The sequence below is a fragment of the Dunckerocampus dactyliophorus genome, chromosome 13, assembly GCF_027744805.1.
Source record: "Dunckerocampus dactyliophorus isolate RoL2022-P2 chromosome 13, RoL_Ddac_1.1, whole genome shotgun sequence".
NCBI lineage: Eukaryota > Metazoa > Chordata > Actinopteri > Syngnathiformes > Syngnathidae > Dunckerocampus > Dunckerocampus dactyliophorus.
Genome location: NC_072831.1, coordinates 3,416,401 through 3,430,000, shown reverse-complemented (window position 1 = coordinate 3,430,000; position 13,600 = coordinate 3,416,401). Strand labels below are relative to the sequence as shown.

At 41.3% G+C, this 13,600-nt stretch overlaps 1 protein-coding gene across 1 annotated transcript in view; it reads right to left on the bottom strand.

Annotated features, from left to right (window-relative positions):
• Positions 1 to 12,493, bottom strand: part of ddx51 (DEAD (Asp-Glu-Ala-Asp) box polypeptide 51) — a 25,855-nt gene extending 13,362 nt beyond the window's left edge. The window contains exons 1-9 of the mRNA XM_054796664.1: positions 12,301 to 12,493; positions 9,116 to 9,426; positions 3,562 to 3,716; positions 3,174 to 3,324; positions 2,942 to 3,087; positions 1,027 to 1,098; positions 757 to 863; positions 565 to 673; positions 332 to 474 (exon numbers count right to left, since the gene is read on the bottom strand). Of these exons, the coding sequence (XP_054652639.1) occupies positions 332 to 474; positions 565 to 673; positions 757 to 863; positions 1,027 to 1,098; positions 2,942 to 3,087; positions 3,174 to 3,324; positions 3,562 to 3,716; positions 9,116 to 9,426; positions 12,301 to 12,323 (1,217 nt within the window). The 5' untranslated portion in view covers positions 12,324 to 12,493. The remainder of the gene's footprint in view (positions 1 to 331; positions 475 to 564; positions 674 to 756; positions 864 to 1,026; positions 1,099 to 2,941; positions 3,088 to 3,173; positions 3,325 to 3,561; positions 3,717 to 9,115; positions 9,427 to 12,300) is intronic.
• Positions 12,494 to 13,600: the final 1,107 nt, after the last annotated feature.

The following is a 13,600-nucleotide window of genomic DNA, read 5'->3' as shown; positions in this document are numbered from 1 at the left end:
CTGATATTAAGATTACTGTTGTACTGCTCCTCCGTATAATAACAACAACAGTCATTTGTGATGTGAAAAAAGTTTGTATGTAGTGTTTTATTACTGTATTTTATGGCCCTCTTGTGCTCTGTGTGCAGTGAGTGACTTAATAGTCAGCTCAGGTATAAGATGCGCCTTGCACCAAACCGGCTTACATCACAGTCTAGAAACGGAACTCGTACGTAACCGAAGGACTTCCCGTACAGTCGGCTCACCGTAGGCATGCCTTTGTGTGAGCATGTCTGTGTGTGTGTGAGTGCGAGTGTGTGTAAGATCGAACTTTAAGCCTTCAGGGACATACCTAGCAGCTGTGACATACGCGGGTGCTATTCTCCTGAAGATGGACATTTTCTCTGGTCCCCTTGTCCTGTACACTGCCTTCGCTACCTCACTGAGCCAAGACTGATGCATACTGTCAATCATCCTGTCTGCCTCATCAATTATCTATGCCAAATCAAAAGGAAAGACATAGAAATGAGGAATAGCTTTATGCAGTCTGATAATTAAAACAATAATAATAATTTGGGAACTTACAAGAAATCTAAGGTGATCCAGGCATAAGCCAGAGTTCTTGTTCATATGGTCGACAAGTCGACCAGGGGTGGCCACAACAATGTCAGCCAGACTGCGTCTCTGCCCACCTCTGGAATTATCAAGAAGTAAAGGATCTCTCGAATGGGGCACTTCAGGCAGCTCATACAAAGTCAGTTCAGCTTTTGTCCTCACCTCAGTTCAGAAAGTGAAGCCTGCTCTGCTGCAAAGGACTTCTGACCCGCCAGCATGACCACTGACAGTGTAGTTCCCTCAGCATATGTCAAAAATACTTTGCAAACCTGGACAGAACAACAAAGAGCCGCTCCATTCCTACAAAGCATGTCTGAATGAAATTACATTTTTATCCCTGCGATGAAAGTCCATGGTTGGTTATGTCTAAATTAATTTTTCAACAGGCATGCAACATGTAAACCACATTATTGACACTCTACTCTCCAGGACCTGCTGAGCGAGCTCCTTGGTAGGTAGCACAGCCAAGGCACGTATTTCACACACCACCTTCTCCATCAGCACCTGATGAACGAGAACATCACATTTGTACAGGATGGTAAAACATGGACATTCAAGATACATTAAGAAAAAATATTTTTAGTATCTTTTCTGCTAAACACATTGTAAACAAACAAAAGCAAATAAAAATATAACCAAGTGGATGCTAACATCCCATTTTGAAGTCTTATGCAGCGATCGATTGTGTATTGAGTTGAAAAATTTTAATCAAGTTTGATCAAGTGTAGAATTACGACAGCTTCTGCTTAGACACCGCGGTAGGTGTTGAAAAAAGCATCCGACATCTCACTGGAACCAACGAGTGACGCTGGGAACACCCAGGATAGGTAGGATTTAGGGGTGCCCGATAATTATTGGACCAATATGATGGAATTATGACCCCATACTGATAAACTCGATAACATAAAAAAATAGCTCACATAACCGATAATTTAAAAAACGCTCCAGTGAGGCAAGATTACCCGTACTGTGTGGGTGAGCAAATCAAGCGCTGCTTTTTTCTCCTGTATGTGACGTTAATGGCCCGTCGTACGTCCCCTGAGCTCACTTGTAAACAAACATTAATTTTCTGCGGCGCTGGCATTTCAAGTGGATAAGGTGCCAGTGCCTTACAGCAGGAGTAGGGAAACTATGGCTCGAGAGCCAGATGTGGCTCATTTGATGACTGCTACTGGCTTGCAGACATGTCTTAGCATGATAAAATGTTATATATATATATATACATACATACTGTTAGGTTTGTTTCATTTTGGTGTTGTCACCTTTTGACCTGTGTGCTTCCTTGTAGATCCCTTCACTCCCTGAGTCGGCGGCGCCACGAGGCACACCTGTAGCCACTTGGTCATCAAGGGCTCTTAAGCCACATGACTGCAGGAGGAGGACGTGGGATTGTACTACTGGTTTGTTTGCTCCTGTGCTCTTGGCCTTAAGATTGCTGTGTTATTTCAAAGTCTGTTCCACGTGCTCCTTGCCTCCTGTGACGCCGTCTGCTCATCAGTGAGTTGTTGCCTTTTTCCACGGTGCCTTTTTGTTTTACTACTTTAGTTGCACCGTTCTACCTCAGTTTGGACACAGAACTTTTTGCTATTCCTTTGTTACTTGGTTCCTGCTCAACTAAATTAAAGATATTATTTTTTGACCTGGATCTGGCTCTGCATATTGGGATCTCTACCTGACTGCACGTAACACACACACACACACACACTTTTTTTCACCGCTATTTTAAAGTAAGATATTGCAGAAATCACAGTGTTAAAAATAACACTCAAAATATAAAACTTTTTAATGCATTTTAATCTATCCATCCACTTTCTACTGTAATGCGGGTGGCCATAGCCAATGCCAGCTGTCCTTCCGATATTTTCCGGGTCAGACACCAAAACTTGATTATTAATGGATAATGCGGTAGCCTACCCAGGTCAAGAATGAATTATGTTTTTAAATTGTTGGTCATCTTTAAAAATGCACACATTTAGATGTATTCAATGTTAAAGAATATTATATGGCTCTCACTGAAATATGTTTTAAAATAGGAGGCTTTCATGGCTCTCTTTGCCAAAAAGGTTCCCGACCCCTGCCTTACAGCATGCTTGGGGATATGATGTCCTCTTTTACATATTAGAAAATACTGTAAGAATGCCACTTTCATACAATTGGCCTCTTTATTTTATAATGTCTATATCAACATTAACCATAGAATCGAATGGAATCATTCCGTTTTTAAAATGTCATTTTTGAAATATGCCGTAACCTATGTATCTAGATTTGAATACAATTGTCTATCACAAAGATATTTACATACCTAATAAATATGCCACATGGTGAAAGTAAGAGATGGTGAGCTCACTTGTATGACGGGGATGACGAAAGCCAGAGTTTTGCCACTGCCTGTTGGTGCAGAAACACAAATATCTCTGGGCTTGTAGCCAGCTCTTCCAAACACTGTCCCATGCTGGGCACTCTCCAAGATGGCTGGGATAACCTCTGCTTGCACTGTGAGAGAAAAAGTCACAATAGCAACATTTACATACAACATCACACCCAGGTTCCCATCAATTCCTTCTTAAATTTGTCATCACCTGGAAAGAAGTGCTGAATTCCATTATTGTGGAGCTTGTTTAGTAGTAGCACAGACAGTCCTCCCATGTCAGAGATTGGCAGCAGTTTGCTTTTAATGTCTCTTTCGATAACATCAGGCTGAGCCAGCCACTGAGGCAAGACTCTGTGCACCTGGGAACAGTAAAATTGTAGGGGAGAGTGAGCAGGTTTGCCAGGTATACAAGATGGAAGCTCCTAATGGTATGCTTGTGTGGAAGTGCCCCAAGATTCAGGTAAACTTTGTGTTACAGCAATTTCACTTGATATACATTCAGTTTTATGGAGATGGGTAGGTGTCAAAGTGAGGGGAATAACACTTAAAAAAACATTTAGTATGAATTATAATATGTACCATTCACACCTAAATACCTTATGGACTGGTTTGTTCTCATATCCTCCCAGAAGTGTGAATCCAGACAGAACCGAAGTCTTTGTGTTCTCAATATGACAATCTGTCCTTTTATCTTCCTCATCTTTTCCAGTGACAGGAGTCTCTGAAGGGCTGTTGACTGGGCTTCCTGAAACTGACATTATGCAGAACATGCTATAGCAGGGGTGCTCACACTTTTTCAGTCTGTGAGCTGCTTTTAAAATGACCAAGTCCCAAAGCTCTACCTCCTACATTAAATATAGAACAAATATATATTTACTATATTCATAAATATGAGTAATATTTATGTATGTTGCACATGTACAGTATATCAGGGGTGCCCACACTTTAGCATGCAAGTTACAAGTCAATGTGATCTATCTCTTACTAAAAAACATACAACACATATACAAAATCTATGCAGTAAACCTTGAAACTACTAAATACTAATGATTAGTATTTCACATTCACAGTTTCAAAGTGTACAGTTAATCAAAGTAGTTGATATCAGTCACAGGTCAATTCAATAACCTGAGTGGTATGTCAGGCAAAATAGCTATGTAGAGTTCATTATATACACACACTTCATGTACTACATCCAGTTAGCATTTGCTATCAAACACATACAAGAAATAAAAAGGATTATTCATAAGACAATGCAGCAGAAGTCAAGGCAACATATTAAAAAGCTTTCAGCAATGGGTACATTTTCCAATTCATCATGAAATAATAGTTTAAGAAACGGAAGTGTAGAAAAAACGCATGTCTATAGTCGGGGTGTCACAAGACGATACATTACATTGGGTCTAAGAGCGAGACAAGATGAGATTTTAACATTACTTTTAAAAAAGGAAAATGAAAAATTATTTAAAAATATGACAATATATTGCAACCTACTCATTTCATTTGTACTACGTCACCTTGCATTGCTCCTCACAAGGCTACACTCTTCTGCACTGTGTATATGCTTGCGGCCCCGCCGCCACCCACTGAGACACAGAGACAGTATGACTGAAAAGAGTTCACGCCATTCATTCTGTTGTTCTATGGAACGAATGCGGCAAGGTGCTCAAACCAATGCAGAGTGAATCCCCTTCCTGCCTGTTTGGAGGCGAGAGACGAGGAAAACAGACACGCATGCACATGGAAATGTATTCCGGACTTATTTATTGTGTGATTAATTCATTAATTTATTATTGCCCCGTTTTTTCTGAATGAGAAATCTTGTCACATTCTAATCTTGCAACACGGAATCTTGTGACACCCCTATACTATAGTGGAGTTCATGACACAAAGCAAAGCCATCAAACAATTGATGTTTTTCTATACATGACTAGCCGCTACAAATGAACAGATAACTTATTATTGTGTTGACGTAGCAAACAAACAATAACCTGCTGCCCAAAAATGCAAAACAATTCTTCTCAACAAGAGAGGAGAAATTTTCAGCATTTCTGTATGTGTAATCAAGTTGTGGAACGGAGTACATCTTCTAAATGTGCATCCCTTTGAAGGAATCGTTCATGTGAGTACAATGTTTTCACTTTTTGTCATTTACTGTTTTAAGATGCAAAGTGGCAGTGTCAATACGTTTTTGTTTACACTACAATGACATTTGCGGCTTATTAGGCTGTGATATTCACATTAATATGTGGAAAAGTACTTGAGAGTTATGTGCTTACACATTTACATTGTATAACTGCAAAGCCATGTGAAATCTACGGATCTATTGGCTGTCCTGGAAGGCCATGGATGACGTTGTTGGCAAGTTTGCATGTTTCTTGCAAATTATGTTGTAAGAGATGTAGGAAAAAAACATAAACATGATAGATTAACGAAGTAGAAAACACCTTGATTATGTTAAGAACTACAAACATATATAAGAAGCAACAACAAGTTTGTGAAAATGGACTTTTACATAATTCAGGGCAATTTTTATTAGGTTGTTATAAAGTCACTTCTGTGAGGAGTAGGACCACAAAACTCACCTCAAGTCAACATAATTTGCAAACAACATGCAAACTCGCCAACAACGTCATCGATGGCCTTCCAGGACAGCCAATAGATACTTGTCTTTCTGACGAGTTGTCAACAATGCTGCCAACTGCCATAATACTGATGAAGAAGAAGACATTTGTAGACGGTCCCTGCTCTCCGGTCTCGCTGCCGGCTTCTCACAGAGATCAATATAAGTCTAACTGCACAGAACACGGCTCGTTTTGATCAAAACTGGGTTGTAGCTGTTTGTGTTGCCATGGTTGGAAAGAGGTATGGTTTGCTGTGTTAGAACCATTCACTTGGGAGTTATTGATCCTGGAAGTTTGAATATGTGAATATGTTTCCAGCTTTACCACAGTCGCTTTTGCATTATCTCGCAAAACTGTTTTGCGATATCTCGCAAAGGTTTTGCGAGGGAATGCAAAAGCTCGATCTTTTTTTTTTCACCCATCATATTTTTTTTTTCCTCCATGTCCCCTTCCGGGGCTCCGTAGAAATCCACACACTACGCCATGCAAAACTATACAAGGGCACACGTCTTGTCACACCGGCATCGCTTGATGCTAATAAGGCCGCTAACTTCTGTGCTAGCTAGCTATGCCACAACGGTTGAGGTGCCGACTTTGGGCAACACATCTCTTGCCTGTGGTTCCAGCACGTGGAAGCCCAGTTCCAGCTGCGTGGAATAACACAGGACATGACAAAGTATTTCCACATAGTGGCCACGCTAGACCTCCACTTTCTCCTAGCCACTTTCTCTGACTACCGTATTTTCACGACCATAAGGCGCACCGTATTAAAAAGGCACTGCGGGTGCTATTTTTGTATTTACAGTAACACAAATATAAAGGTGCACCGTATTATTGGGCGCAGGTATGGCCAAACATACGGGGCGCTCAAGAGTCAGTAAGGAAGCAATAGTGCTTTATTTGTTTGGGCAGATTAAGGACAGAACTCTCATATATATCTTATCAAACCCATTGGAAATCACGGAAGGTCATCATCACTCAACACAACAGTCTCAGTCATGGTGCACAACTAAAAACATCACAGAGCAACACAGCAGATAGACAAAAACAGACACGACACTACCACTATTTGTGCAAAACAATAACAAAGAACTATGTAGCTCAAACATGTAATGTTAAGAGCATTTGCACCATAACAGTCCCACAAAGCACGCTGGAACAGGAAATGCTCCCAGCGACGCAACAATACGCTAGTATGCATGCACACTAAAACATAAGCTAGCATGCATGGTATCGTGTGTTTTTAAAAAGGCAGCGGGAGCTAAACAAACTTGCCCGGCGCTGCCTCCCGGTCTTAATGAAGCTGTGTTCGCCATCTGTCATCCATCGCTCCCACGCCACTCGCAACTTTACTTTAAACGCCGTGTTTACACCGATGTCCAGCGGTTGGAGTTCCTTCGTCAAGCCTCCCGGAATGATGGCAAGCTCCGAGTTAAGTTGCTACACTTGTTTTTTCACAGCGGCTGTGAGATGAGCGCGCATGGAGTCACAGATCAACAGGGTCGGTGACGCGTGGAAAAAAAACATCCGGTGTCTTTCCGTACACGTCACTCAGCCATTTTCTCCTCGTCCAGCCAATCCTTTTGATTGGTCTTAACGATGACTCTGGCTGGAAACTTTTCTTTAGGCAGCGTCTTCCTCTTAAAAATCACCATAGTGGCAGTTTCTGTCCATTACCATGGCAACCAAGCACAACAGTAAAAGCCGACTTCTCGTGCGTTGTTGTGTGTATCGCTATCGCTATCGCTGTGTATCGTGCTGGTCCCCTTCTTCTCTACAGTGTGGTTCACCAGGATGTCGAAAGTGAGCGGCAGGTCGTCCATGCTGGTGATGTGGTTGGGCTGGATGTGTTTGTCGGCAATTTTTTTTTTACTGCAGTAGGAGTTGCTGCGCCACGGTGGTCCTTGCCCAGATGGATAGATGGCGCCGTTTCGTTGATCTTGAATTCTCTTGCGGCTGTTCGATTCCCATGTTCCTCCGCGTAACTGAGAGCTTGCAGTTTAAACTGTTATTCATAAGCCTGTCTCTTTGTAGGTGGCATTTTCAAGGGGTCCTTAGCCAAACCGATGTTGTTTTGCACAATGCACATACTGGCACTATGTTCTACCTACTGGGGGCGTGCCTTTAGAGTCTTCTTTCACGCCTACCCTTCCCTCTTTAACGTCCGCATGCTGTCTTCAGTCACGTCGGCCTTTCCTCTATATTAGCAGCGTGTTGGCAGGAAATGCTTCCAGTCAGTCAAGCGGAGCACTCATCAAAGTCACACAACAACATTAACAGATTTTGGAACTCGGTGCACACATATGGCACGCCGCATTATGAGACGCCCCCCGTCCATTTTGGAGAAAACGTAAGACTTTTAAGTGCACCTTATGGTCATGAAAATACGGTACTTTAGCGCTTTTGAAACTGACTTTTTCGTACCGTGGTATACCTTGAAACTGGTAATCGTCCCATGCCTAGTTTAAAGAAAGAAAAAGATTGCAAAAATGGAAATAAAGCTACAAACAAGGCCTGGGCGATATATCAATATTTTAAAATTATCTATATTTACTTTAAGCACAATATCAAAACCAACCATATAGCTGATATCAATATAGACTGGATTTGCGCTGTATCGGAGTGGGGGAGCAAAACCCGGCGGCTCCGCGTGAAGCGACAGCGTCTGCGAAGAATTGGAATAAGCGGTATCTCTAATGTGGAGGTAGTACAAATTCAGAGCATAAAAAATATTTTTCACCACCTTAAAACGTAACTCCATTACGAGGAATGATTGAAGTCTGCCACGCTCCTGTTGCATTCCTCATGAAGGCAAAAGCAAAGTGGTGTACTTTTATAAAGAGGTGTCCTTTAAAATTGCTAAGATATGGTCCCTGTTCCAACAGTGGAAAAACGGCTTTAAAAAAATACTGATAACGATGGAGTCGCGATGTCCAGCGAGCTTCTCAGTCACAATTATTTAGCATGACGAGCTCTACCACAAATGTACAAGGAAGTCAGACAGACAGTTGCTAAGCCTGATGCAGTTGACAGGTTGGGGTTCCTGGCACAAAATAAGGACATGTTTGTGTCTTCTAAAAATGTTTACCTAAAAAAAATACTGTTCAATGTGAAGTATTTTTGAGTTGCTGACATTTTCAAATTTTCTCTTAAACCGGGCACATATTTTGCTCTTTTGTTATTAGCTGAGGAGTTGAGCATAGCTAAAGGTTTATTATAACAAAAGATTCTATTTGACTTTTTATTTCAAAAAGAGACTGGCCTACTTTAGAGAGTATTTTTAGATAAGATATTTTTATGTGCATCTTGCATGAAAATATATAAAAAAAAACAAACTCATGTTAAGTTTTTATTTTAATAAAACAACTTGACCCGCATATTTGGCTTTGATTTTGTCTAAACTCACTTTGCTTAAAAAATATCGGGATATATATCATCTATCGCTATTCAACCTAAATATATCAGTTTTGGTCCTGATTTTGAAATACTCGTATTAAGAGTGAAAGTGCATACAAATCAAACATACCTGATTGACCATTTTGCTTCACACCTTTCTTCTGTTCATCCTCAGCGGGCTCATGGTGGATTTCATGGTCCAAAACACTTTTTATTGCTTCTGACTTCCTCTTTTTACATTTGTTAATTTCTTGACTTCTGTCATAGTCAGCATTTCTTGTCCTTTTACCATCAAGACGACCTGCATGTTTGTCAGAAAGCTGTAACGTCTGCTCTGGGAAACGTTCCTGCTTCTCTTTTGCCTTCTCATGCAGTTTAGCAAGTAACTTCAAGGACCGAGACTCCTTTGAAATACCGCCGTCTTCATCCTCTCCAAGATACCTGTGTGAGACATGTTCAAATATATTCTTATCACTGCTCTTTTGGCAGGACTTCATTTGTTGGGTCTAAAAAAAAAAAAAAAAGACTGATTTGGGAATTTGGTGAAAACAAGAAAGACAAGGGGTCTCATCTCGCATGGAATTCCGACTAAAAGTCTCCATAGAAACCCAAAATGTACCGTACGGACAAAGATATTCAGACTTATAAAAAGTGTCGTACACACATAATTTGTGGTGGATACAGTATATTCCACGTGTGTGCGTATGTAACTCGGCCTCAAGTCACACCCTTTCCATGCCTCTACTTCACCATAGAAGGTGAATGCAAAGTGACTCATGAATGTGGCGCCCATGTTTAAAGAGCCTTCACTGCATTGTTAGCATGGCCGCTGTCATTCTGAATCACGGTTGGCGGGAAGACGATGAGGATGAAGAAGATGGACTTTGAAGGAAATGGAGGTCGAAATACTGGAATACTGGTGAAGCTAGTCGCTAGCCGGAGTGATGGAAATCTTATATTTTAGCTTGATTAGCTTGATTGATTTGAACAACTACAGTATTTCTGCTAATTTGCATTAATGTCAGACTGATTTGCTAGCAGACCATACTATGCTTTGTTGTCACTACGTATTTTCGCCTGGCTTGAGCCCTTCTGTCTCCAAAACAAGTTTCTCCAATGACATTTCCACGTCATAGTCCTGATAATATCTGTATAACTATTCTTCTGTCCTGTCCTTCGGGGGGCACTTGCGACAGACTCAACTGTGTCTTTCATTGGTCTTCCTATTCTGCAGAAGAGTAAACACCCAAAAAGACAGATCTGTCATTGAGCATTTTATTTTTCCTCTCCACCAGTGCCAACGGAAAGCTAGCTAGCCGCTGTAGTGTGGGCGAGGTGTCACGACATCGGTAATGTAGTTCTTGTGCGTAACAATGTTAATAATGTCGCTGTAGCTAGATTAACATGCAGGTCACATGATGTAAATGGAGCCTTGTTGGAAGTTTTTTCAGAAGGCTTAATAATAGATGCGTTCTATTACGTGCATTTTTACCTGCCCCTTTTAATCCGTTTTTATATCTTTAGAACGCACAGAAAAGAGAAAGACGCGTGTTCATGTCTCACATAGGGATTGTGGATGGGCAAAATCTATCACATGACATGACTTCACCATTTAAAATGTGCATCGCCTTTTTGCCACGTCTCCAAAAAGCACGTAAACCAGCTACAACTTCAGTGTACTGATGCGCACACTCACGTTAAGTCTGGGGTTTTACAGATCATATACTTGCTTAAAACGACGCAAACAACTTTTCGGCCCTGTTTGGTGAGTAGCAAGCTTTACGGATAAGACTCCTGATTAAGACCTCGACCAAAGCAAAAAGATCCCCCCTGAAAGGCGAGTAACAAAAATGTTAGTTCAAACTAAGAACATGTCAGCTAACTAGAAATCACACTTGTGATATATTTTGACATTTTACAGCAGGGGTGCCCGTTACGTCCAATCGCGAAGGAAGTGTGGGTCAATTGCATAGAGATCGCTTGATGTCATGTGACATCAGTCAGCTGACATTAAGTTCCTCTCCTGATTTGCTCTTGCTCCCCCACTGCAATATGGTGAACAGACGCCTAATCAGACTTAATTGGTCTTAATTTGTCAAGCCCCGTTTTCGGCTTTGTGCTTAAGTGAGTGTTCACATGAAAGGGGGCGTTTGACGTCATATTATTCTACTTACGCTGAAAACTGAAGCAATCTCAGTTTTTGTTTTACAAACAAAATGAGTACGTAATTATTATGGAGCGTTATGGGGAGTTCCCAAAAGATTATGACTGCTAAAAGCAACACCGTCGCCGCCAATACAGGGAGGGTGAACTGCTAGCATGCAGCATGTGAATGCACACGTTAACACTGTTTATTATAAAAACTATCCCCTAGTAGTCTTTTCAAATTCTCATCGCTCAACATTGTCATATTAACACTTATTCATTTTTTTTTAAAGTACATTGGAGCAACAACTTTCGTTTTTGATGTCATAAATTAAATATTTCAATCCGCTGTATCGTTCTGACCACTAGATGGCAGTGTTTTGCGCGTGACGTGTTTTGTGGCGACTTTTAAAATCTTTTTTCCTTTTTAGAACAAAACAAATGTTTTAATGCAGTTTATTGATGCCTCATGTGTTTTTTCCTTCAGCAAATATTGTAATGAGAAGACTAGCAGGCTCAGTACTCACGCAAGGACGCCTATGACATTTACTGTCTGCTAGCATTAATTATTAATATTTCATATTGCATTTTATTTCTGGTGCTCGCGTGAGCATATCTAGCGTAGTCCCTCGGTTGAAAATGTATCTCACTTATAGATGGATAATAATCGTCATCAGGTAATGCTCTTTTTTTTCAATTCCATGCACCCTCAGGAACCTCGTAGGTTATAAATAAACGGTGACGCCATCTCCAAATTAAGTAAACAGTGGTACTTTCATAGCTGACTTTAATCAGAAAGCCTGGACATAACCTGGTCCCGGCCAGGCTATGAGCTTCACCGAAGTTACCATGGCGATACAGCTGCTTTAAAAGAGCTACCTTCGCCAACACAGCACGCTAACCCACTAAACTCGCTTCGCAGAATACCCCCAAAGCCAACCGAACGTCGGGAACGAAAGCGTGGTCATCGGACACCGGTCAAATTACATTACAAAGCAAACAAAGGTGGGATCAACTGAAAGTTGACTGATTGCTTGTAAAGCGTCTTTGGGGTGTGATCGAAAAACTTCTGACGGTACTTACATATAGCTTACCACTTTTGTCACGGCCACAGATAAAAAACAAATCAGAAAGTACAAACATTCTTAAGGCAAACGGAACAGTCCTTACCTGTTTACTTGGAACAATGCCATTTTACCAGTATGTGGAAAAATACAGTGCCTAGTGGCATTTATTATTATGTCTATCGCGTATTGATAAACGATTGACCCATGCTTTCCAATCGCGCGTTGATGACGTCTATGTCGTCTTCTTCGTTGCCGTGGTATTGGCTGTTGGACTTGCGGTGTGCATTACCGCCAACATCTGGTAGGAAGTGTAGGTCATAGACGTGTGTACGTATATTGCGTAGATCATGACAAGGACACTAGAATTGGGTAGGGCCAGTGGTACTTACAACTCGGCATCCACTTTCGTAGTATGCCCACTGAACTCTAAACTACCTGGAAGGGGCGTCACGGCTGACCGCATGAAGCCATTGTCGGCCATCTTGCTTCACCCAAAAAAGCACACACGCATACACAGACATGTATCTTCATTCGCTACATTTATTATGGTTCGGTATAAAAATTAACACGAATTAACAAAAATTCAATTGAAACAGAGTACATTTACTAGACCCAAATCTCAAAATTTCCCTCCAGTTTAAGGTTTTCCTACCTCTATGGTGTGAAATTACAATGCATAACAACTCAATTTCAGTGTTCACAAGGTATTTGTTATGATAAGGATCTACGTAGTATCAAAGTTAACTGCAACACATACCTTTACAAGATGATCAGGAAAGTCAAATATTGTTGGAACTGCATTTTGTCGTAATCTAACAGTCTGGCCGGGGCACAACACCGGTCCTGTCGAAGTTCTCCTCGGTGAAATGACTTGAACAGAGTTGCGAGCTGGCTGCAGGAATCCACCTGTCTCACCGCATATTTACTACCCATTGCTTTAGAAGTTGAGCATTGCAGTGTGGGAATCTAAAGGAGAATATGGGGTCATTTACAACTACTTAGATGAAAAGATGCTTACAGATTTAAAGTATTTTTTAACTATTTTTATTATTCATAAGCATTTACCTACCTGTGAAATGTAAGTCCCTTCTCGCGATTTTCACGAGTATCACGATTTGTGCAATTAATCGCAGCACAAAACGGCATCTCGAACTCCTCTTAGTTCGGAGGCTTTCTTGTTTTGGGTGAAACAACATGGCGACTTCTATACTTCCGGTGGCGTCAGGCCTCCAATGCCAGCAAGCGATCCGGGCCATTCTGCTTACAGAGTTCAGTGAGTAAGCCCTGCGCCGGGTGGGTCGCCATGATGGTGAGCAGAAACTGCATTGTAAACATGTCGTCGACACACTGCTCAGCCACGAATTGCTGTAATAGATGGCCCAAAAGATCAGATTTCACTACTA